Source organism: Lonchura striata, chromosome 8 (genome assembly GCF_046129695.1).
Source record: "Lonchura striata isolate bLonStr1 chromosome 8, bLonStr1.mat, whole genome shotgun sequence".
Taxonomy (NCBI): Eukaryota; Metazoa; Chordata; class Aves; order Passeriformes; family Estrildidae; genus Lonchura; species Lonchura striata.
This window is the reverse complement of record NC_134610.1, coordinates 17371492-17397331: the sequence shown is the minus strand read 5'-3', so window position 1 is coordinate 17397331 and position 25840 is coordinate 17371492. Positions and strand designations below refer to the sequence as shown.

At 33.8% G+C, this 25840-nt stretch overlaps 1 protein-coding gene across 4 annotated transcripts in view; it reads left to right on the top strand.

Annotated features, from left to right (window-relative positions):
* Positions 1–25840, top strand: part of KCNH7 (potassium voltage-gated channel subfamily H member 7) — a 210072-nt gene that overhangs the window by 115118 nt on the left and 69114 nt on the right. For all 4 annotated transcript variants that reach the window (XM_077784999.1, XM_077784997.1, XM_077784998.1 and 1 more), the window contains exons 3-4: positions 9391–9546; positions 24332–24760. In XM_077784999.1, coding sequence (XP_077641125.1) covers positions 9391–9546; positions 24332–24760 — 585 coding nt within the window. The remainder of the gene's footprint in view (positions 1–9390; positions 9547–24331; positions 24761–25840) is intronic.

Genomic DNA, 25840 nt, shown 5'->3' with positions numbered 1-25840 from the left:
AATTAAAAAAATTCAAAGCATTTTCATAATGAAATCCAGTTGTTTTTAAAGCTATTTTAGTTGCACATAATTCTGCTGAATTAATGCAATTCATACTATGAGTTTCCCTAAATAAAATTCTCTGTCTTGACAAAGACTGAAAAATAATTGAAAATTGCTTAAACTAATAAAAATGCCTGTTGGTACCACTAAAAACATAGTGCTGCATTTCTGTTATTTGAGCCAAGTTATTATATTTTTTTCACCCACCTCTTCAATTTTAGAAATGAATCTAATCTTTCATCACTGACCCTTCTTGGGTTGTATTGACCAAAGTCCAGTGACATTGGACTTCAGTAATTTTTTATTACTGTCCCACATTGGGATGCTTTATGTTTTAAGATATTACATTCTGAGTTCCCTTTTGTTAATAGACAGAAAACTCTAGTCAAGCATATCCACATTGCAGTATCTAAAAAAAAAATCTCTTATTTTAAAATGACCTCAGTTCAAATGTATCACACAGTTGAGCAAACGGGATTTACTATTCGCAGTTAATCCTGAAAATTACTTCTTAATATATTTCCAGTAAAATGCACATTGAAAAAAAATTCTCTAATGGGAAAATATCTTTTTAATATTGTCCTTTAAAAAGAATAAATAATTAATTTTTAAATTTTTTCAGTGAAATATTTCAGTTTCTTTCTTTCTGAAATAGAACTGTTGTTTACAATGTTTCCCTGTTAAAATCTTCAGTTATGAAATTAATCAAGTGTAGTATATCTGGCATTCACTATAACTATACTGCAAGTGTCTGCCAAAGAAGTATTTATACTAAGCAAATAAGACAAGAAGCATTGGATTTGCTACTTTCACATAGTCTGCACCATATACAACACAAAAGAATGAAAAATCTTCCTCGGTTATTTGACAATTGATTTGCAAAGGGTTAACAGGCTTACCGATTAAGTTCTTTTTATAGATGTACCCCTTTGTGCAATCTGCCCTGACCTTCCATGTCTGACTTAGCATCAGGCAATACAGTGTGCAATGCACTCAGGAACCTTGCATAGGTACAAGGATCTGGGCCCAGTTGAAAAAAATGTTCAACTGCATATGCAGAGGCAGAAATATCCCCTTTATCAAGTCAAGAGACATTGCTTTTCAAAAGTAACACTATTTGCTACATACATGGTAGAGATTTGAGACTAAGTTTGGGGCCTGAACAATTCCAGGTAACACCTCATGCTTGAGCATAACATCTTTCCAAACTGACAGCAATGAGAACCTATCCAGAAAACAATTTCAGATCCAGCTTTCCCCCCACTATGTATGTACATGAGTGTACCTCTGAGAAACATCAGCTTGAGTGTTCAAGACTGTCAGAACCAGGCCTCCTGACCAGTCTGTGCTCTTGACAAAAGCCCTCTGATGAAATTCAAATGTAGTTTTAAGGTGAGCAGAGTCAAGAAGAAAGCCTATCTTGCAATTCCTGGCCCAGCTGTGGTGCCAGTAGAATTATTCAACAGGCAGCCTGGAACCTAAATCTTTAACCCTCCATGTACAGTTTTCAACATTTTTCACTCTATGTTTTTTTTATTGTTCTTTTCTTTATGAATATGTCACTGCTTGTTTATTTTTCACTTAATTTCATTTTTCTTTCCTTGCCAAATATTTAACTGCTCTGTATCTTCTGTACATGTTTATAGATGCTTAAACAACAAAGCAGGAAATTTTCCACCCATACAAAATGTTTTCAGCATTTCAATTAATAACCATAGCTCATTAGCGTAGGTGTAGATATTATAATTAGGATGTTAGCAATAATTTTAGCAATACAGTATCCTAAGAAATGCTGGAATGAGCATTTGAACTGCATTTCTCTGCCAATTTAATTATATTACAAGGATTAAAAAAAGAGCAAATGAGATATTCATATTTGCCAGTCCAGTAATGAACATGTCCACAGATTCAAGAGGGCAATTTTTTTCTTTGCTTGTTACTTTAAAAATTCTTCCCTCACCTTTAGCTGTGTAAGTTAATACCTTACAAAACTTAAGTGGTCTTATAAATCAAATCTTAATATCAGCAACACTTTAGTGACAGAATATTTGCTAAGGAGGGTGGAGTAAAATGTCAAAGAAAGTAGGTCTCATTTAATCACTGTAAGGTTCCTAATAAATGTCAGCCAAATATATTCTTCTTGTTTCTGTTCATCCCCCTTAAACATAGCTATTCAATTGAAAAGGGATATAATACATTTAAATCTACTATCTATTTTTAATTGTTCTCTGCATTGAGTCTTTCAGAATAGGCAATCACAGAGATAATAGGAAGCATGTGAGTTTCTCATCCTTGCCACTCATGGTGGCTTATTTTCAGTCAGACAGAATTGGAAAATGGTAACATAAAGACACAGCTCAGAAGATACAGGTAGAAGTTAAAGAGAATTGCATAACCCATTGCCCAAAGTTCCATATGGAAATTTATGAGACATAGTTTAATAGTGTGGGACTGTTATCTACTAATTCAATTGTGAAAATGGGATCAAGAGTTTCTTTGAGTTATCCTTAATTTCTTCATTCATTTTTAATGCTGGTTTAATTAAAACCCTTTTCATGTCTCAGTCTTAGCACCTTTAGAAGAAAGTAAAATTATACCAATACCACCAATTATCAGTATATACACACACACCAGTACCACCATTATACCAGTACTACCAATTGAAGGTAGCAACAGGAACAGTTACACTGCAAACTGGGATTCCCAGAATAGATGCTTTTTATGGCCATCGATATAATCATCTTTAGTCTAAGCATCAAGTTTTCTCCTATTCCTTAAGGGTGCAGCTACATAACAAATGCAGAGCAGGAAAGAAAGGAACATCCAAAGGTAATTCTTTCCTATAAGCCAAACTTTTGATGAAATTTAAATAGGATATTTACAAATCAGATTTCTCCAAAGGTCTGAATAAATTACACCAATTGCAAAGATGCAAAAAGCTGCAGGTACAAATTGAAGTATATGTCAAGTATTCTTTTCACAGGGTTGTTACTGAGTTGAGCAAGTAATCATGTGGTATCTGTCTCCAGAGACATGGTTCTACAAAGTGCTGGGAAATATTCTCAGGGCAGATTCAGTCCTTCTTCCACTCATTTGTATTGTATAAAGAAGACTAAGTTGTGAAAATCTGTTAATAAATCTTAGTTTTAGTTAACAGATAAATAGGTTCGTAAAGTTATTTTCTGCTAAAGGAACCCTTTAGCATAAAACCATGTGAAATTTTGCATAACTCTTTTCAACACAGCATTACAGAAATAGACTTCTTAACATGATTTTAGAAAGAACGTAAAACTACGCAGTATTTTAAAAAATATTCCTTCTGACATACTGCATTGTTCCTGGCTTATGCTTGAATAGAAACAGAAAGAATTGGATTTTCAGTCCTTTATTTGGTCATGTTGAGACCCCACATCACAATACACATCATGCCTCATTATTTGACAAACTGGCTTTGCTTGAATATTCAATACATGTCCCCAGTGCAATTGTCCCTAAATGCCAACTAAACATCACCTAACACAGTGTTTGCTTAGAGTGGACTTCAAAGTGGAGGTAAATAGGCTTCTGAATTTTAAACATAAAAGAAAGGACTTTCTTCACGGATAAGTCACAAAGACCACACAAAGCAGAGCAAATATTCCCTGGGCACTGTTTTTCTTTCAATTTCTTTTTCTTTGTCTGTAACCTTTCAAGAATACAAATGCTTTGTTATACTGGTGTAATTAATAAATTACAACCAGTCAATTTCAGGTGCCATTCTTTTGCACCATTCACAATATTTGTTTTCTAAAACAAGTTTTTAAAATTTTGTTACTAGAACCTTGACAACACATAGGAAAAACAAAGGTTTTGGCTTATTTCCATCCCTTTTTTAAAAAAATTTGGATGAAAATAGCTATGGAACAACAGGGAATAAAGCCAGAATTACATCTCACACAAAGCTGTATAAAATATGAATATTCTCCCAATTCTTAGGGAATTTCAGGAATGTAGAAGTCTTAGCAGTTCTGTGCAAGCAGCAGCTTTATTTCACCAGATATTGTATCCCCCTTCCCACCTTGCCTTCCAAGTAATTCCTCTACCACACAGTTCCTGTGACTCTTCCTCACTCCATATTAAAAGCATGTCTATGTCCTTTATCTGCCAGCATTTAATGATAAAGTGGATTATAAATAGCAGTTTAGGCCAGAGAACAAGACTTTCATTAACTGCATTTCATATGGTCCTAAGGGGCTTGTTACTACTTGCATCCTGAGCATGGTGGATAAAGCTCCCTGTCTCAACCTTCCTGAATGTCTGCACAAAGCGGGACAGTATCTCCATTTCCAAGACCAGCACATAAATTTAATTTAATTAAATTCCCTTTATGTTCCGCCTGGTAAAGTACTACACCTTTCCAAGCCCATTCCCACGCTGAAAGAAGTAGAAAGTGATGGGGATTTTTGGCCATTAGGAAGGAAGAAGATATTGAATTTGTGAAGTTTAGGATTCAGTAGAAAGCCATGTTTTGGCTCTTCATCCCAAAGATGAAGATTACATGATGAACAGGCAAAGACAGAAAAGGTTTTCTCATCTTCCACATTAATTCTTCCTCAGATTAATTCTTTTTTTCTCCAGAGAAGTTCTTATTAACATTGGGCAATCCCCATAAGCCATGCTGTGGTGAAAGGACAAATAAGGCTATAAACACAGACACAGGATAACAAAATAAGATTGGTTATGTTTTGGAATACATAGCATTCTTTGCATTCGCAGAAGTCAGCTCTTGCTTAACAGAGCAATATTAAGTTTCTATGCATTATAATAGTGATCACACTCTAATAATTTCACAGTAACTAGTCAAAAAGAATCTATGAAACCAACATTTCACTTCATTACTAACAAAACAGAAACTATGTGGACATTTCTCTGCCCCGTTTCAGTAAAATGGTGATAGAATTAAGACTAAGCTTAGTATACAATTGAATATTAAATATATTTAATTGCATTTCTACTATAATTGGTAGTTTTGAGTTTATTCCTCTGAGAGAAGGCATTTTGAGCATTTGTTTTGATGACAAAGTGAGAATCCTACTAAGGGAAGTGGAGGGTATTTATTTCCAAAATAAAAATAGTGATTATTTTATAGAAGTGCAAAGAATATCCAGGGTCTTTCTCTTGTCCCTGTATTACCATAAAATTGTGGTACTGCAAACATGTTTAATTCAGAGCTGTCTGAAAAACAGCAAACAGGACAGTCAAGATCTGGAAATGCAGAGTATCTCTGCCTCCATTTTTTGACTGTCTCTGGTCTTGTTCTAGTAGGCAAGCTGTTGGCTCTTTCTTTGTTATGTTTTGATTTATTCTTTGTTATCTTCAATTTTCAATGAGCAGAAGAGGCTATGGATTGTAGAGATACCTACACTGGACTACGTGTAGGTCAGAGAAGTAAAAATTATCAGAATCCTAGGAAACTTAGGTATAAGGTCACTCTACCCAGAAATTTCTACATGTGTGTGGAAGACATGTTCAATATTTTTCTTTCTATAGCCTTAGTCAGTTGTTTACAGCAACTCTAGTAACAAAAAATATCTGAGAAGTCATAAATTCTTTGGCACAGGAAGACAAGATTGGTTCCAAAATATATTGAAACCAGTGTCTGTCTTCTGAAGGCTGTCCTCAAATTTGTACTGTGTGCAGGAGTCTAAATTTTTAAATGGTGAAATGCAGATAGAAACTGTAAAACCCATTCGGGGTAAGAGGGTTCCAGAGACATCTTGTAGAACTATGATGAATTTTGAAAGGTTCTTGTTGTATGAACCATGGCAATTCTGCAGAATTAGGACAATTACCTAAATGCCTCATTTTTCAGGGATCCTTTGAGCTTGGCATATAAAATGGCCTGTGAAGATTTTGTTCCCAGGAAGGCTGAATCAAATTAGTTGTTTGGGATTTGTCGTTTTTCAAAGTTTGCTGGTCAGAGTTTTTCATATGAGAATTTGGAGTGTTGAATCACTTCACTGTTGTATCAGCTGCATTGTCCTCTCGAAATTGTTCATAAGTGGAACTGCCACAGTTTTAATAAATGAATGCAGTTCCATCTAGAAAATGCAGTCTGATAAAAATATGCCCAAAAATCTTCCATACAGAATCACTGGAAAAGTAAATAATGTTTATGAACCAGATTAATTGGCTTGATGTGCCTGCCTTGTACTGACCTTTGAAGCAAGTCAGCTTTAAACACTATGCAGACAGATAGTTAAATAGGTTTTCCTTCATCCTAATTGCTCAAATGGTGCAATAGATCCTTATATAACCCTACTATATCTAGTTGTTATTTCTTAACTATTTATTTTCACTTGTGTATGTATTTTAGCAGTTACTTGTTTCACACAAGGCTGTGTGGTCTTGTGAAATCATACTATTTAATGCATAATAAATAACCATGGAATCATACATCATATCCACACAGAAAATAGGGGAGTGAAATCTGTTCTTCCCATATGGATATTTTTCCACTAATTTAACTAGATGAAACAGTGGGCTTAACAATGTCTTAAATAAAAGAAAACAAGTTCCCATAACCATGGAATTCAAGTCGACAAGAAAATGTCCAACTTGTCTTCTATCATCTCAAATGATGATAACAAGAGAGCAAAACAGGTCTATTTCATGATATACTACTCAGTAGTAATGAGAAAATTCAGATATATTGCTGGATATTGAATTTATTAATTATAAAAGTATTATTTTGTTAGTTGTTCTCATTAAATCATCCACTTGCCCGGTGCTGTTAGATAAGAAATGCAAATTCCAAAAACTACATTACCATTTTTATTGCTCATCAGAATCATGTCTTACTTTTGAAATATTCAGCATAGACACAAAACAGGAAAAACATGCTGCGTGCAATGTAGAGCAGTGGGATGCCAAAGTGCAAATACTGAATAAGACTGTTTGTAAACAAGCTTCTTATTATTATCTCTTTATTACTATAAACTCTAACAACTCAAAACTTATCTTTTGAATTTACCAATGATACTTCTTTGTATTTCTTTTTAAATTTGCTTATGTTATGTCTTTGTAGCTCTTCTTTCTAAATTATACTAGACTATTCCTTGTTATTTAGAATTATATATTTCTTTATTGTCCCTTCAATAGAGCTAGATACCATGAAGTGCATAGCAGATAGCAGTGTCTGTACTAAGACAAACACTAACAATGTCAAAAGAGACTGCGACTGTCATTATACTTCAGTTAACTTGCAGCATTCCACTTTCAGTCACACAAAAAAAGTAAATATTCCTTTCCTCTTAAAAAGCCTGGTTTTCTTGGAAAAATTCAGACTAATGAACTACAGTAGAATTGTCTAGTTTGTGGTGCATTTGGTCTTCAAAGGAACCATGCTAAATTAAGCCACACATGAACCTTTCCTACTTTTTGTTCCTGAAATATGTCTATAAAGAGCTTAAATTTTCAATCTTCTGCTCTTTTTGCCATGTCCTTAAGCTGTGGACTGTTAAACAACTCCTGCATCTCCCCAGAGATGCAAATCCCTAGCTCCAGTACAAATGAGGTTTGTAAATTCTTGAGGGCAGAATGTTCTACACAAATGGGAAATAGTGTCATTACTTATGGCACTGTGGGAAGCATTTCAAAAGCTGGAACACCCTTGCCTTCAAAAGCAGAAACTTTTCAAAAAAGCATCCTCATCATCCTCCTTTGCAAATACTGGTAAATATTTGATCCACTGAAGTTCAGTGTTATTCAAAGTCATGCATGCCTCAGCCGAGTCCTACTTCCAGATATTGGGGGATACCTGCTCAACCTATAAATCTTGTCAAAACCATCCATATAATTTCTTTCCAAGCAAATCAATAAATATAATTTTGACTTTTTGAACTCAGTATGTATTTTATTTGTTAACTAAAACCACAAAGATTATTCTAAATTCTCTCCAGCCCGTCTGTTTAACCAGTCTATGTTGCAATGGTCAGCCTGCAGCACTTCTATTTTTAGCTCTAATGGAACAGTCTTAAATTGCTTATTTTTTGTTTACTAAAGACATTGAGCTTGTAACCATGGAAACTGTGGCAAGTGCCACAGCTTAACTGTTTTATTAAATGGATGGAACTTACAGCTGCAAAATTTGAAAGGCCAGCATGTCAATTTTATACATAACTCGAATTGCCATATATATGCCACATTATAGCAAGTACTACATTAAATATTAGAGGCCACAATCTGGTCTTGGTTGCAAAGATATAACTTGTACTATCTCTCTCCTCAATGGAAACAAACATACAAAAAATATTCCTGTACAATCTAGATCAAGATCTGATTTTGTCAAACTGCATATGCTGTCAAGTTTCAGTGATTACTGCTTTTGAGTGCCTAAACTGCAGATGATGTACATTAAACCAGTCCCTCATTATCATGGAAAGACCCCGTCTCACAGATGCGTCTGCACAAAATTTTTAGCATATTATTGCTTTCAGCAATCACATTATTTTTGGAACCACTGTGTTCTGTAACATTAATAGAAAGAATTAAATCAAAACTAATGACCTTGTCAACTGAAACTTCTAAAGCCAGAGTGGGAGAATTAACACAAAGAACTCCTTAAATCTCTAATTAGGTTTTTAAACAAGAACATTCTGGCCACCAGAGGTATTGAAAGTTTACACTCTCTGTTACTTTTAGTATAGGCTGAGTATGTGAAAGCTGGGGTATTTTTAAATTCATACTTAAAATTGTATATAACACTTAAGTCAAACCCTTCAGAAAATTATTGAAAATTTTTAGCACAATTTAGATGATTTTTGTGATGAAGTATAAAACAAATGACAAATAAAATGTTTAATACAAACCTAAACATTTCCCCAAAGTCCCAAAAGACTGAGAGCTAAAATAAGAATAGTGGTATATTTACACCCATAAATACTTAATGCATGACTCATCCTGTGTAATAGAACCAAATGCTTGAAGAATGCTCAACATTTAGAAGAATTAGGTTCTGCTTTCTCTGCAAGGACTGTGGTTGGAACAGTGTTCACATTTCTACTTTTGGTGTTACATGTCTCCCTATTACAGGTCCAGTGAATAAAAAAACCAAAAAGTAAAATTGACATTTCAAAGTAGACACCTCTTGGTAATGGTAAGATTCCAAGAAATTATGAACAGTGGTATTTCTTTCTATGAAAACATTACTTAATTGTTTAAATTAAAGAATACATTTATTTGAAATCAATTATTGATTTAAAATAATATTCTTCACTGTCTGTTGGCATAACTAGACTTACTGAAGTGAAAAAAAAAAATGTTTCCTTCCATTTATATTTTTCCTTTTTTTTTTTAATCCATCTGCAGGATCTACCTTCATTTGCAACACCCATATAATTCCAGTGAAAAATCAAGAGGGAGTAGCAATGATGTTTATTATTAATTTTGAGTATGTAACAGATGAAGAGAATGTGGCATCTCCTGAGAAGTGCAAGCCAATATTACCATCTAAACTTGTAAATCGTAAGTTACTCAATGAAATTTTCTTGCTTACTTCTATTTTATCTGGCAAAGTAATCAACATGGGCAATAAGGTTAGCAAAGGATGCAATCCCATTGATTGACTCAATAATCTGAAATCATAAGAAGCTAAATGTAGCAAACCTACTGCAAGATGTTGGTAAAATAATCTGTCAGATCTTTGGTAGTAGTAACAGCCTAGATCTTGTAAATAGTAGTAGTATATATAGTAGTAGTAAATAGTAGTAGGATATATAACATCATAAAAATTTAAATCTTTCACAGAAGTGCATTATCCTTGACAAAAATCAATTACAAATGGAAAACTTTAAAAAAGCATTGTCATATAGCCAAAATATTTCATCTTAGCCTATTTGAAATTGAATATTTCTATTTTATAAAAAATAATTCGTGTATTTTGATTAATAGTTGGTGAAATGTGATTAAATTAGACTATAACATAAAAAAATCAGTTAAAACATAATTAAATACCCTGATTTTATCAAACTGAAGTATTTAGATTGACTTGAAGGATGGGGGGGTGCATGAGTGAATGTTCAGGAAATGCTTTTGCTTTCATTCCACTCTGGAACATAAGTATTGTCAGAATTAGAAAACTCAGCACAAATGTCCACTTCTTATACAATTGCACTGTGTAGTTTTCTGTCCCACTATCTGCAGAACATGTGCTCTTTTGCTGACCTTCACTGTGTGCAGCAACAGCACACAATCCTTCTGCTTTACGTCGCCACTCATGTAATCTACTCTTACTACAAGATTTCCCAGAACACATCCCATTTGTACAAGCTCTTAGTAAAGCACAGCATGCTCTAACAGTAAGCATTAACACTTGGGAAATACCTTTGCACAGTGAGATAATCTTTAGCATTAGTACAATAAAGGAACATAAGTATTCCAATTCTTAAATCAACACTTCAGTTTTCTCTAGTTAGGAAAAAAGACTGCTACAATCATCACAAGGAGAGAACTTTCTTGATGCAAACACTACACAGCACCTGAACTGTCTGTCGAGCCCTACAATGACAGGGTGTATAAGATTGTGGCAAAGGAAATTTCCATTATTGAAAACTTGCAGTCTGCAAATAATTATTCCAAATATCCAATTATATTTAACTAAATATCACATTTTTTAAAAAGCCTTTGTAATAATCTTTACAGTACATATTTAAAATCTTTTTAAATTTATGCTTTTATGCTTGCTTTTCTTATTCTGTTTTGCATAAACAATCCTTGCAGAGAAAGCAGAACCTAATTCTTGGGTTTGGGGTTTTTTAATAACCAATACGGCAGCTTTTGTTGAGATTTTTTTGAGATACCGAGAAAACACTTTTTTTCTGCTAATGATCCAGTTAAAATCCTATTAAGGGATATCGGAAAAATTTTTAAATTGCATCAGAAAAAAATTATAATAAGTACATCAGGTAAACCCTACCCATATTTTGGTTTTAATTTAGTATAGCATGGTTTTGTGAGTTTGAAACATCTTACTTCCTCCATCTAAAAAGCAATTTTATAACAGATAAAATTGTTCAGTTTGTCCATGCTTACTGTGGTTTTATGGACAAAATAGAAAGTAAAATACCAATTGGGTAGAAAAAAACAGATCTTCATGTCTTGAAAAAGAACATTTTGTTCTCATATCTGTGACACATCACTGTACACTTTCAAGTGTTATCACTTGCCGCACTTTAAAGTGAAAAGCCACTAAAGAGAAAATCTGCAAAAAATACCTCCACTTTGTCAAAACATCCTTTTCTTGTTTTATGGTATTTACACCTGACATACACAGGGGATTTCCTTGCTGAGAGTTCTTGAAAAATTAATAAGTGGACCTCCAAGCTCAGTACATAACTGACCTTGCTCAGAGAGAGACCAAGGTGCAAAAGGAAGCAAGGAAAGGTGACTTGAACCATTTTCCTGCTAGTGGGTACAGCCAGATGCCAGAAACTGGCAGAAAGTAGAGCAGGCACACGGCTGCTCCGTCTTCTACCGAGTTGCTTATGGTTTCAGAGCAGACTGTTATGTGGGCCGGATGGGATGGATGGTGATACAAAATATGCTACATAGCCAAAAATTCCTCTTGGCAAAAAGAGGCCAAGCTATGCAAAACATCCAGAAATAACTGCAAGATATTGTGTACAGTTCAATGGTGGTTTTAAACTATAAGAGAAAAAGGCCTTGAAATGCAGAAAAGGCAACGAGACCAATAAGCTAGAAAAAAAGTCAAAAAAGGTGGATTGTTTACCAGTGAAAACATATTCTTTTAAGTCATGTTCCCAGCATAAGAAAGGTACACAGCAGATTCTCCAGGGCATAGTTTTTTCATCATCATACTCTATTTAGAACAGGTAATCCAGGTGATCTCTTTTCACTGGATCACACACAAAATGGACAGCAATAGGTACTGGTTCAGGAAAAAAAAGCATCAAAATCCCTTTGAATGCAGCAACCAGTTCAGAGAATAAAAATAGAGAAGGAACCAAACACTTAACAAGTGCAATACATCTCTGACAAACAACCAGGAAAAGCAACAGCTAATGATAAAAGACAAAATATTTCAGATTACATTAACATCTACTACCCAGAAGCACACAGATAATATTTCTTTCCAGAGTTCCTTAGATTGAGTTTTCTCATATTAGAATACCTTTTCAAAATGAGGAAAAAAAAAAAAAAAAAAAAAAAAAAAAAAAAAAAGACTGAGTCATGCTGCAGGAGAGAAGTAAAAGTTATTAAAGTTATTAGGAAGTAAATAGATTGCAACTATTTTCCTGTCCCTGGAAAAGAAGATAATTTCTCATACTCTCATCCTTCCTCTAATGGATTTATCAATAGTTGATCAAATTTATCAAGTGTAACTTTGAAAAGCCTTTCCTTTTTTCTAAAAGCATCTATTCTGCAACCTGCAGCCAACAGTTTTGAATATTACCACTTACCATAGGGCTCCTCATGACAGAAATTGCCACTGAGGTGAGCTCAGCAGATTACAGCAGAGTGCTAATAACATTGAGGTTGTGGGTGGTTGTTGGACCCTGTATGGGTCATTCACTTAAGGGTTGGACTCATCCTTCCACTTCAGAATATTCTGTGATTCTGTGAAATCTAATGCAATGTAATAAAAAAGCATTTCATGCTGTGAAGAAAAGAGGGATTTCAACCTGTTAAAGGGCTAAGGACCCTCTGAACAAATTAAGACCTCTGGAAGACAAGTAGCAATTTTTAGGATTAGCTCAGTGACTGCATTTAGCTCTGGACAGGCAAAAATTTTAAAATCTATCAGCTAAATACTGGAGGATATTTCCAACAGTGTTTGTAAATTCTCTTGTACAAGGATTCTGTCTTTTGTTATGTGCCAGAATGATGGCTAACACAGGTTCTGATTCAGCACTGGGCTTGGCAGATGATGATAATAATAGATTATAAAAAAAAAAAGAGGTATGTTTCAGGAGTTTGCTGAGCACATTTGAGTATAAATAGATTTCTTTCTAATCTGCTGCTCAAGACTTCCCCTCTTATATGCAGCAAATGTCTGAATAGGCAGGAATGTGAAAAGTGAAGATAGTGGCTTCAGAATAGCAGCGTAAAAGTTCTTTCAGTTGATCCATTTATTCCCCTAATATTTTCTGGCACAAATTTATCATCAATTCTCACTGGCAGCTGGAACAGTTTTTGTATAACCAAATAGTGAAATTTGGGAAGATCATTGCATGCACTAACCCTGTAAAAAATCTCAGCCAACTGATTTTTCACTCTTTTCTGTTTTGTTTTTGTAGTTTGCAGCAAATTTATTTTCCAATGTATGCAAGTTCCCTAGTAAAACTAATGAAGCCTTTGCTTATATGTAACTTTTCTCTTTTTTTGAGGAAAAAAGGGCATAGCCCAAAATTTTGCTGTATCTTTTAAGCTTTTAATCAAACTTAATTTAATACTATCCCTGTTCCATCTTTACATTCAAAGGCATGGAGAAAATTCTTCTGTGTACATTTATCCCACAAGTGGGTAACATCCTCTTCTCCAGTAAGAATGTATTTGTACAACATGCACCCAAAGAGAGACTTAGAGAAACTGATTTCTGCTATAGATGTTAATTCATCATTCAATCTTTCTAAGTTTTGTCTCATTTCCATATTTGAGAATTCTACTCATTCTTACTTCAATTATTTTCTAATGAGTTTTGTTGGCTTTTGTGTTGTCTTTAGATCATGTAAACATTTCAGAATTTCAGAAATTAACATCTATACCCAAAGATAAACACACTTCATAACCTTATCTCACCTCATTTTGCATATGTAACATTTGAGGCCAAAAATACCTGCTTTGTAAATGAAGCAATATTTCTGTAGTGTATTGAAATGTTAGGACTGATCATTTTGAGCTACATGAGCCCTAAAAATAAATTTTACTCATCTCTAGCAGTTCTTATGGACTGTTCTCTTACACCTTCTAAGACACTAACAGTTGCTTGATTGTCACTATTATGGTAAAAAAATTATTCCTAAAAATGTCGTTCATAAATTTTTCATGAATGTAACCATTTGCAAAGCTGTATAAAATTTTGAACTCAAACTGAAATAATGCATAAAGAATGTATATTTAGCAAGAAATATAGAAATATAGGGTAGATCTTCTACAATGAACAAAGAAGAGATGTGATTTTATACTACCTTAGCAAAAAACTTCTTTGAACACTAGCAAATTATAATTTAAATTTATCTACTAGTAACAGTTTTTAACCAAAATAACATATTAGTTCCCATTCAGTGTGTTGTACAAACTTAATTAAAATCCTTATTATAAAGTGTTAATCTATAACTTCTAGGTGTAAATATGTCTTTTATATGAATGGTTGAGGAAAGGGACCCTTAGTGTTGAATTTTATTCTCAAACCTCTCAAACATTCCACTGTGGCATGCTCATCCACTCCATTATTTTATGAGGAGTTTTTATGGCAATTTACAGAAGTAGTGGCGTAAATTACTATTTGCTCATGGCATCTGATTCTATTCCTCAAAGCTGTGAAATACTTCTTGTACTCCTCAAACCCATAGTTTGGGGATCCTGAATTCAATATGAAGAATGTAGCTACAATTTTTCTACTCAAAAAAGACCATTTGTGGGATTACAATGAGTGAAAGCCTTTCAGAAATTAATTCTGAGTTGTCTTCATTTTCTGCCTCACCTAGAGCATTCTACCTTTTTACTGACCTATAATGCTTTTTCTAATATTTAATCCAGACCTGTCTAGATTACAACATCTATTAATCAGTAGGCTAAAATAACTAGTCACATGAGGTGACTTTATCACAAGTTTTATTTCTTTAATTTCAAAACAATTTGACTAGCTAGAAGTACTAACCTATAAGCTAAATATTAGTTCCCAAACATCATGTTTATTTCCCCATGGGAGAAAGCCCAAACAGTTATTTGATTAAGCATGTAATTGCATTCTGCCAAAGAGAGATATTTCAGGATTGTCTTATCATTTTATCATTTCAAAATCTATAAGCCTAATAAAGACACTCTAGAATAATTTCTCGTATTTTTTTCTGTGAAGGAAATTAGAGAATCTGTTATATATCCAATAAATGGAATATAACCTTCTTTGGATAAGGTTCAAATAAAATGGGGAAGCTAATAATATTTTTAAAACAGCCAAAACCATAATCAGAAAACCTTTGAAGTAACTTCTTCAAGGTGCTTACTCTTCAGCAAATTTTCCTGTTTCCTGGCCCCAGCAATGGAGTTACATCTGAGAAGCAGAGAACACTCTATACACTGATGTTGTAAACAAGCAGAAGTGCAATTTAAATCAGGCCTTTCCTTCCTGTCAAAGAGTTAACTAAAAAGCACAGTGTCTGCTTCCCTCTGTGCAAAGCACTTTGTTATATAAGTATAGCAGTATAGTGAAAGGCAAGCATATCTTTTTAGTCCTAGAAATATTAGGACTACAATGAAATACTGCATACTGTTTAATGCATGCAGTTTTACCTCATAGAATATGGCACATATAAGTAAGAGTAAGCCCCTGACTTTGCCCAAAATGTAATGAGAAATTTGTCCAGGATCTTATTTTTAGCTGCACCACTGGAAGCAAATACATATTCAGTGAGGGCTATTCAAGAAAAATTGTGTTCAGGAGGACAAAGGTTTCTATCTAGTCAACCAGCAGCATAGTCCTGAAAACCCCAGTGTCAATTACGTGCATTTGTCTCCAAGGTAAATTACAGTAAATATTAGGCAAACTGAAACAGTGCTGAACTCTTAGCAAAGGAATATGGCCAAACACCAATCACCGGTAAAAGACAGAAGAACCTCTGCTATTACCACCTTCAGTGCTCCACAAACACCTAACTGCCTAAATTAATAGAACAGTCACTGAGATAAATAGCTTTTCTTAGTCTTCTTCTATAGAGAAATACAAGTTGGGTAGCTCTACTTCTGTTTCCTCATGATGGCTGCTGTTGAGGCTCAGCTCAGAAAGGAAGCCTCCCTGGATTACATGAACTGTAATTAGCTATTTAAATTACAGCCTCACCCAGCTATGAGCACAGAGCTATTTTGCTATGTCTTGTACAAACACTCAGTTTAAAAAAAGCAATCTCTGCTGAAATAGATTGAAAATTAAAAGGAGAGAGTGACACATCTTTCAGTAGCTTTCAGTGGAAGCAACTTATGCATACCACACAGGTATTTCAGTGATATATTTTTATTAATTTTTAACAGGCCTTCTATCTATCTGTTCCTTTCAGGATATTTAAAACAGGGGGGATACTGTGAGGTAACTTGAAGGCTAGGATAATGATTTTCTGAAGTCATACCACATTATAAAGCATACCCTCAGGAAAGTATAAAGGTAGTGAGTTTAACTTCATTCTCTGATGGAAGGAAGAGACATATCTCTATTATTCATAATATGAATTAGCACAGAGAACTTAACACATCTGTGCACTTGCCAAATTGAATTATAGATTTTGATCTTAGAGGAAAAAAGTCAGAACTATCAGGGTATCTCAAGCTTAGACAAAAATTACTCTACTAGAAAGCAGGAAAGATTTCCAATGGATTTGAGAAGCTTTTAGATGGATGTTTACAAGAAATATGGTTTTTTATTTATAATCTTCAAGATGAAAAGGCTTGCTTTAAGATAAGAAAACAAAATAGATCAATAGATAAAAATAAGGGAGTTTACCTCCATCATGTCTTACTTCTCAAGAATAGAATCCTATCATTATTGACTGTTTTAAGCATCCAGGCAAGTTGAGCATTTCAAAAACCTGAGAGCAATTGGCAATCTGAAGAGCTCTTGCCATGAAGAGATTAAATAAGTGAAGCCTATCAGGAATATGAAACTAAGCTCATATTCTGGACAAAGTCTATTCTTCTGATGAAAATTATGAATTCTTCAACTTTCCAGTAAGTTTCATCCAAATAAAATTGTCATTGTCTAGCAAAAAATTTATCATTAATTAGAAGTTAAATTTAATGAGAAATAGCGTGTTGGTCTGTGTACATCTACTTTAGTTTTCTGTCTGGAACCTTAGCCAACTTCAAAACTTGGTAATTGGAAACATATATTGATCTAGTAATTATTAAATATTTCTTAATTGAATACTTCTTAAATTTTCCAAATAAAAAGCCAATGGACTTTCAGAATAATTCTTCTGCATATTACATATATTATATTTGAATTTAAGCTACCTGAATTTGCTTCTAAAATGTGTGGAAATTTGATATTCTGCCTTCTTTTTTTAATCGTCTGTTTATTTTTTTGAATCTGTTTCAAGCAAAAGCTTTATGTAAATTTAGTTTAATTGTATTTCAGATGGTAACAACATTTCAAGTGGCTCTTCTTCAGGTAAATCTACCTTCTAAAATTCTATCTACAAAAGTCCTTTTATTGCTTTGTTCCAGCTATATTATTTCAAGATCTCATTACATTTTATATATTTCTAGGAGAGTGCAAGTCATAATATGGCTCTTGCTCTCACGGTCTGAATATTTATTTCTGCAAAAATATAGATATAACAGGTAAACTATTAAATTTAGTATAATTATATGACATATAAAATCCAAATTTAACGATACTTCTCATCTTATTATTACTGGAAGTAGGAGTATGCAGAGCATAAAAAAACTTCAATCAATATATGAGACAAAACACATTGCAGAAATGGATAGTGGTATATGAATTCAGTGTTAAAACAGAAAACATCTTCAGGCTTCCTGTCTCAGAGGAAAGCAATATTTTTTATCCTGGCAGCCTGGCAGCCAAGGTGATGAAGGGCTGAGAACTCCTAGAGAGCTTGATCTAATAGATAGAATAAATTTTTTTCCCAGCTGCCAAAAAACCCACCATAGTCATACCAAGACAGCTAAATATTGTGCTAGGTAACAAATAATTTAGATATAATATTTTCTGTGATACTTGCTGTTTTAGTTCATTGCAGTTGTTTACTTCTTTCTTTTTCTTTCATACTTCTAATCATATTCAAGAAATAAAAATGCAAGAAGTAACATCTCTGAGAGGACAAAAATTTTTTTTCATATCGCCTTTTTACAAAAGCACTTCAACTCCTGTAAGTGTAATGAATAAGATATAGTAAAATGACATTTCTATCAACAAGTGGAAAAAAAACATGTTAATGTACCAATTCATATTAATATTCAAGAATATCAGGATTATGTCTTTTGAGGGAGACCCTGTTTACATTGTTCTGACTGAATTAACTCATCAACCACACACAACAGAGCCCCACAAGCATCAGAGACTTCATTCCCTTCCTTTCATAGTCTGACAGAGTCCTATGTGCAGATATCAGAGTTAAATCTTTCTCCCTCACAAGAGAACATAAAGAAGATTGCTGGTTTCTTATACTGGTACAAGACACACACAGCCTTAAATTTTACAGAAAACTAAAACAAGTGCCAAAATTAAAGGACACCATACCAGAGGATAAAAAAAGAAGGGTATTCAGTGTCTGAGAATTATGAGTTCTAGCTTCTAATGTTAATAATTGTATATGCCTTGCTTTTTTCCTCCTGAAAATAAATTATTTAATGAGCAGAGCAAGAAAATTATCCACTTAAGTATGCTTCAATACTTCTTAGGGTAAAGCACTGAAAAAACAATAATTGTCTCTTTCTGTAATTCTTTGTCCCAAGGCCTGCTGTGCCCAGACAGAAAACAAGGCATCATCACCTGCCACAGAGTTTGCATAGAGTAGATTAAAGTATTTGCCGCTATTTTAGACTGTCAGTGTTTAGGGATTCCACTTCTCAAAAGCAATTGTTTCCTTTACACTGTTGCATGAGTTCCTAGATGGTATTCCTAAGCCCTTGAGCAGCAATTCAATAACTAACTGTCACATAAATCTGATCATCTAAATCCCAGAATTCTGTGACATTCAATTATAAGAAAATATTTCAGCAAAGGTCTGACTTGTGCTACTATTGTGAGAGTAATTTCACTTATTCGTTTGGGAAGGTTTCAGAACAAAGGTATTATGGAATTAGCCCATGCTCTGGAGGGTCATAATTGACTATCTTCCCTGCCCTTGTCAAGGAATTCTGTTTATAATAGGTTGGTAATTGTGGATATGTATGTTTTATTCTTTAATCTTATATGTTGAAAAAGTAACATATATTTCATATTATAGCCAGACCAGTCATACACCATAGTAAAACTATCCAAGACCTGATTTTCTTCAAAACCCTATCACAGACAACAGGTTGTACAGAAACATGAGCAGTTCACTTTGATTGAGCTCTCAGCCTAGGAGAAGTGATACATCACACCAGGAAACAGTTCTGACAGTTTCTACACCTCACGTAGACAACCTCCTGCAAACTTTTTTACATTTGAGCTCTTATGATTTGATTTTGGAAAGTCTAAATCTAGAGAAGGTTGAGACAAATAGACTAAATCAAGCTGCCAACTAGGGAGCCTGAGACCAGCTTGTATTTTTCCTTTTGCTTTCACATTCTGGGGTTTGGCTAACTGCTTTGCATCAGCATGAAAATATCAATACTACCAGTGGTGCTACAAAAGCTGGCTGAGCAATTTTTTTGAGGAGCCGTCACAACTTTTCAGCTGCCATCTCTTAGGATTCCCCTTCTGCAGTGCTTGGGATAGTATTGCAGGAATCCCATTGACATCAGCTAAACAAACTTTGGGAGATAACACAGCATCTCCCACTACCCAGAGACCACTAAAGAATTTGTAAAGGTAAAACTCTCTCAGTTGCAGGCATTTCTCTGATTTAGCCACTGTGTCTTGTATGTAAATATACATTTTCATCACTAGAAATTTGGGGATGGCCTTCATTATATCAAGGGAATGATCAGACCAAATATAATTTCCCTTCCTTTTTATAAAATGTTTGCACAGAACAGACACAAGAATCACTAGCCATGCAAATGTATTGGGTTATGAAATAAACCTTTGTTCAGATATTTTTTCTGGAATACCCCATTTTGTATTGATGGGGTAGAAAATTTGCAGCCATGACTGTAGCTGTTGATACAGTCTTTTGGGAACTAATTTACACTCTTTCTTTTTTTTTCCTGGACACAAAATTCCATATGGTTGTATTCAGTGTCTAAGAATAGCAATTTTCTATTAATGTTAGCGCTTCTTTTTGCAATACATATGGAAAAACAAGAATATTAATTTTTCTTATCAAGATAGGATTTTTCCCCAAAACTATTAATCTAAACATTTTCTTTCCATTAATTCTAAGTCTTCTCCTTTGATCTCCCAAAATATGAGACAGAATTAAAAAAGGCTTCAGGAACACAAGAAAAGTCAATTTGAGTTTGACTTTGGACACAATTCTATCTGCAAACAGTTTAGAAGGGTTGTAAATCATCTACAGTGATATATTTTTGGACTGAGTTCTACTATTTAAAAACTTTAACAGCTGAGATGGCACAGAGAATAAGTGCAACCAACAGATTAACTCATTTACAAATTATTTATTCAGTAAAGTGAAGTTTGAAAGGAGGAGGTGGAGTAAGTCAGGAAATGTGACTCAGACTCAACTGCTTTCCTCAATTACTCTTAGGAAGACACAATCATACAAATCTCTGACTCAGCATTAATAAGAATTTGGCAATCTAGTCTTTAATAAGCATAAGGATTTTAATGTAACATTATCTCTGAATTCATAGTAAATAGCCAGTTGCATCTGAAAATTGTTTGGGAATTGTAAGCCAGATCCATCTGCTCTGACATCATACTTACACAAAGTAGGGGTTGTCCATTACAAAACAAAAGATTTCACCCCATAAGCAGGATGCCAGGAAAGCTTCCACTGGCACTTTTGGTCTGTACTTGGACAATAGGCCTGAGGCCTGAATGAATTTTCCTTTGTGACAAATTGTGTTATTACACTTCTTGCTCAGCTCAGATCAGTAAACTATACAAATTCTGAATGGCCCCCCTGAAAACTTCAGTTACAGGAGAGAGATGAATGTTCAACACACCATGTAGCTCATTACCAGTTCACTGAAGAATAACAGTACTCCTTCTCTTAGGAATATTCAAATTAAAAAGCTGGAAATAGAGTTTGAGACTATTTATTACATTGTATAGATGAAAAGCAAAAGGCTGCTCATCTAAGTTTTCTATTTCATGCCCAAAAGTCTTAACAAGAAGCAAAATTCTCACTGAGTATTCTTTCCAGCTGAACTGCAGTCAGACAGCTAAATCAGTAATGCAGTATAACGTGGTCATATTAACGTGGTGAGGCAGAAAAGACCATCTGCAGCACCATGAATATGACTAAAATAGAGTGCCAGCAAAAAGCCTTGAATAGTGTCTAATGCCAGAAATCCTTATGAATGGTGTTTTTAAGAACTTCAGCGTAATTGATAAAAAAGAGAATTATAGTATTTTTTCACTTTGGATGCAATAAGCTTTCAAAATTGATTTATAAGCTGCTTTATAGCTCAATTCTACATGCATTTAAAAATAATAATTTTTTTTTACGTTCTTCACTAATTTCAACTCTGAGCAGTTGTAGTTTTCAAGCTTATTTAGAAGAAATCTACACACTCCCATGGAGCAGTCTGCTGAATATCACTGTTTAGACTGAAATTTGGCACTTTTAACTGCTGTTTTAAAGATGCATGACTCTGGTTTATGTAACAGAGATTTCTTTCTGTTTTACTGTTGTGTGTATATGCTTGGAGTGATAAATTCAATGCTAAATATTTGGAATTCAACAAACTTTTTCTAAAATTGACAAGGACAAAAAAGTAATATTATTACATGGATTTATATTTTAAAGTAGAGAAAAAAGGTGGAAATAAATCACCAGATTTCTAAACACTTGTATGTTATCAATAGTCTTACAGGTTTTCTATTTTATAGTACATTTTCAATTACTTGGATAAAAAAGGTTCTAACAATGAGGTGAGAATGGAAAAAAATTATTCAGACTATTACATGAGATTCAAAGACTTATACAAAGATGCTGAGTGGCCAAGTGATAAAACAGCAAAAGCTTTTTTTTTTTAGACACAATATTAGAGAATAAATTATCTATTACCAATCAACAACAAAATACCGTAGCTGTTGCCAATATATCTTAAGTTAGCACAGTTAGGAAAATAAATCTAATTAAATATTGGTAATTATAAAGGAAGCAAGCAAAGGTCAAAGAAAAAAGCCATTATATCACAGCATTGATCCCTAAATCTGGGAGTAGCTCAGGCTGTTGTCAAAAAGGATTACATTAGAAATAAAAAGTAACTGAGAAGAATGAGAAGGATGTTCAGAGGTACACAATACAGTTACAAAAGCAATCTTCAGCCTGCAGAACAAGTATAAAGAGAGCAATTCAGCAGATGTATGAAAAACTGTAAATATATTAAGACTATAAAAAGGGAGTATTATTAGCTATTTTTTATAGGAAGTAGAACCCTCCCAAAGGCAACAAGTGTATAACAAGTAAGACGAAGTATTTTTCACAAACATATGCTAAAATTATGGAATTCTTTTTGTATAGAATGCTTTGCAGATCAAACTACAACCATTTCTTAAAAACACTGAGACAAATTCATAGAAGAAAGGTACATCAAACATTGTTTGTGGTTGGAACAAACAGTCTATCTCAGGAAGTTTCTGAAATTCAGATAGCAAGAAACTGAGTAAATTTATCTGGAGAAATAACACAATGCAGTGACTCTTAATTTCTTTCTTCATGTATCCACCACTGGAAAATACCAAGGTCTAACAGTGTGAACAGTGTGCTAGATGGACCTTTGGTGTCATCTAGTACTGCAGCTTTAGCTCTTAGGCAGGTTTCCCTGAGCATGGTATTCTCACTATTATTCATTTAGAATTCAAAATACATATTTGATAGTCAATACTAAATACATAGGACATCCATTTAAAAATATTAAATTATAAAGCTGGGTCATCTATTGTTCTCCAATTACTGTCTGCCATAGGCATAGAAGAAAGACTATTTCCAAATATATCAGTATCAAATGATAGATTGCTGTGTTAAATATTAATAAATGTTAGGTAGCTACAAATGCTGGAAATTTAAACTGATTGAAAAAAAATTACCTTATCCCAAACAGAACTTCTTATCCCAAAAAGAGATAATAAGAATATACTTTGAAATATTCTCCAAGAAATCATTTCACTAATGATTCATTGTTGAAAACACTTATGTAGCAAAGCAATGAGATACAAAAAGTTATTAAATAAGTTAAACTGTTTATACAATGGCACCTGATCATTTCAACTTTTTAAATTATTTTATTTTGTTAAACTTTCTTTAGCATTGCTTTTTCTAAACTGTTTAATATGTTTTTGTATATCTGAAGTCCCTGTGCCTCCATCTGTGAGTTGTATAACACAAAACCTTACAAGATTTGTTATTTAGGTTTGGCTTTTTAGAAGGGTATTCTGTAAATTTTGCTCTAAAGTTTGCACTAAATTCTTCCTCTATAGTTTCTTTCTTTGCACCATATTATACTCTTCCTCTCAGCTACTGATATTTCTTACCATTACACAAAGTGTTACTTTTCCACATAATCAGGATAGTCTCCCCTGCCATTCAACACACCAAGCCCAACTCAGCCCATCCCATGTAAATGTAAAAAATAATTTCATTTTATAGGTGCAACCGAGGCTTGAAAGCTGTGTTGCTCTTTTTCATTGTTTGCTCCTTTACTTTTCATTTCAAACTTGTTAAAATTGTTTCATCTAATCATCAGATGTAAGTATTGGAGAGGATTTTAGCAAAACTGATATACAGCTTATTTCTCTCTCCTAAGAAATTAGCCCTGGTATCTTTTTGTTTAACCTGCAGCAAATAAATGCATATATCAGCAGCACATTTATAAGCACATGGAGTTCCACTACTATTAGAATCCACAAATATCTATTTCAGGATAACAACTACCAAGCAAAACGTTAGACATATTCTGGCAGGCTTTTATAGATACATAGATTTTTAATTTAGAAAGGATCATCTGAACCTCATAGCTTTTAAAATAGGCTGTAGAATAAATGTTTTTATTCCTATTCTAAGCTAAAAAACTCAGGTCTGACTGGATTATGAAATCTTTTAACACCCCAACTACAACAAACTTGGAGTTATATTTGTATATTTACACATCCCATTACTAGACATTTTAGTTTATTAGGAATAGCTACTATCATTCACTGTAATGAAAAAAAAAAAACTGATTTCAATGACCAGACACTAATGTGTAATATTTTCTTCTGTTTCTGTGTTTTTACATGTAGGCAGACTTTTTGGGTTCCGGCTACCCGGACTGAGACTTCTGACATACCGAAAGCAGTCCTTGCCCCAGGAAGACCCTGATGCAGTCATAATCGATTCATCTAAGCACAGCGATGACTCAGTGGCAATGAAGCACTTTAAATCACCTACAAAAGAAAGCTGTAGTCCTTCAGAAGTGGATGATACAAAAGCACTGATCCAACACAGTAAATGTTCACCTTTGGTTAATATATCTGGACCTCTTGACCACTCATCACCCAAGCAGCAGTGGGACAGACTTTATCCTGACATGATACAGACAAGCAATCCACTAACCCATTCCAGATCAAAGGAAAGTATTTGTAGTATACGGAGAGCCTCTTCAGTACATGACATAGAAGGCTTTAATGTCCATCCCAAGAACATTTTTAGGGATCGTCATGCAAGTGAAGGTATGGTAGAAAGTCAATCACTATTCTCTGATGTACTAAAAAATGAATTTTTTCAATATTTCATCATAATAATCATCACTTTGCAAACAAAGCTAAATTTAATGACTCAATGGTGCATTGAAAATATTAAGGGCCCCAAATATGCTGGGCTTATGTACACTAAATATTGTTTTTAATTTCCAAGGAGACTAATGGAATCATGGTGTTGATCTTCTCTATCAGGGTATAGCAAATATTGGGTCCAGCATTCCTAAAGCTAATATTGGGGTTTAGGGGAAAAAAAAATTCAGGTGATCAAGTTATAATAGCATGTACCATTCTCTCCTATACTTACATATATTAGATTGTCTTTGATTGTATGAAATGCTACTTCAGAAACTGATAAGTTTATTTCTCTTAAATCTGTAATGTGCAGATTTTACATTCACTGATCCAACCCTGAGACATGTTTTTTCTCTCATGCTGAAGGAACAATCCTCAGCAATTCCATTGACATGTATTGTGTAACGAATAGTGAAATACTTAGTGAAATGCTTAGTGTGAACTTCATTTAAGTATGATTTTCTCCTTGCACCAGTATATTCATTTTTCATTGTAGTAGTTCCCAAATGGTCATTCTTCATCCAGTTATATATCTATGAAAATGTGTAAGAATCAGTTTGAATATTAAGTGTCTTTGATTACAGTGGTAGAAAGCTGATGCATAAATTACCACATAATTTTATACTTGCTGAATAGAGGAGCAAAAATTTCTATCTCCACTTTATGGAAAAAGTTTTTTCAAATGTTAACTACTAAGGAGAATAATTTCTACTATGAGGAGTCAATAATCTCTTGAATTCCTAAGGCTTCTCCTGGGATGTGACCATTTACAGTGTAAATAGACAAAACACTGTCACTCTGTTTTCACTTTGCATAAACTACAAAATAGTAGAGAACCAGGCCCTAATTTATGTCAGACATTGTCATTCTAGAAAAACTCAGCAGAAGAGAGGATGGCTCTCAGAAAGGCATTAAAGTTAGTAACCATCCTTGATACCATCTGCTTACAATCACATTTGAATTGGACACATTATGCTG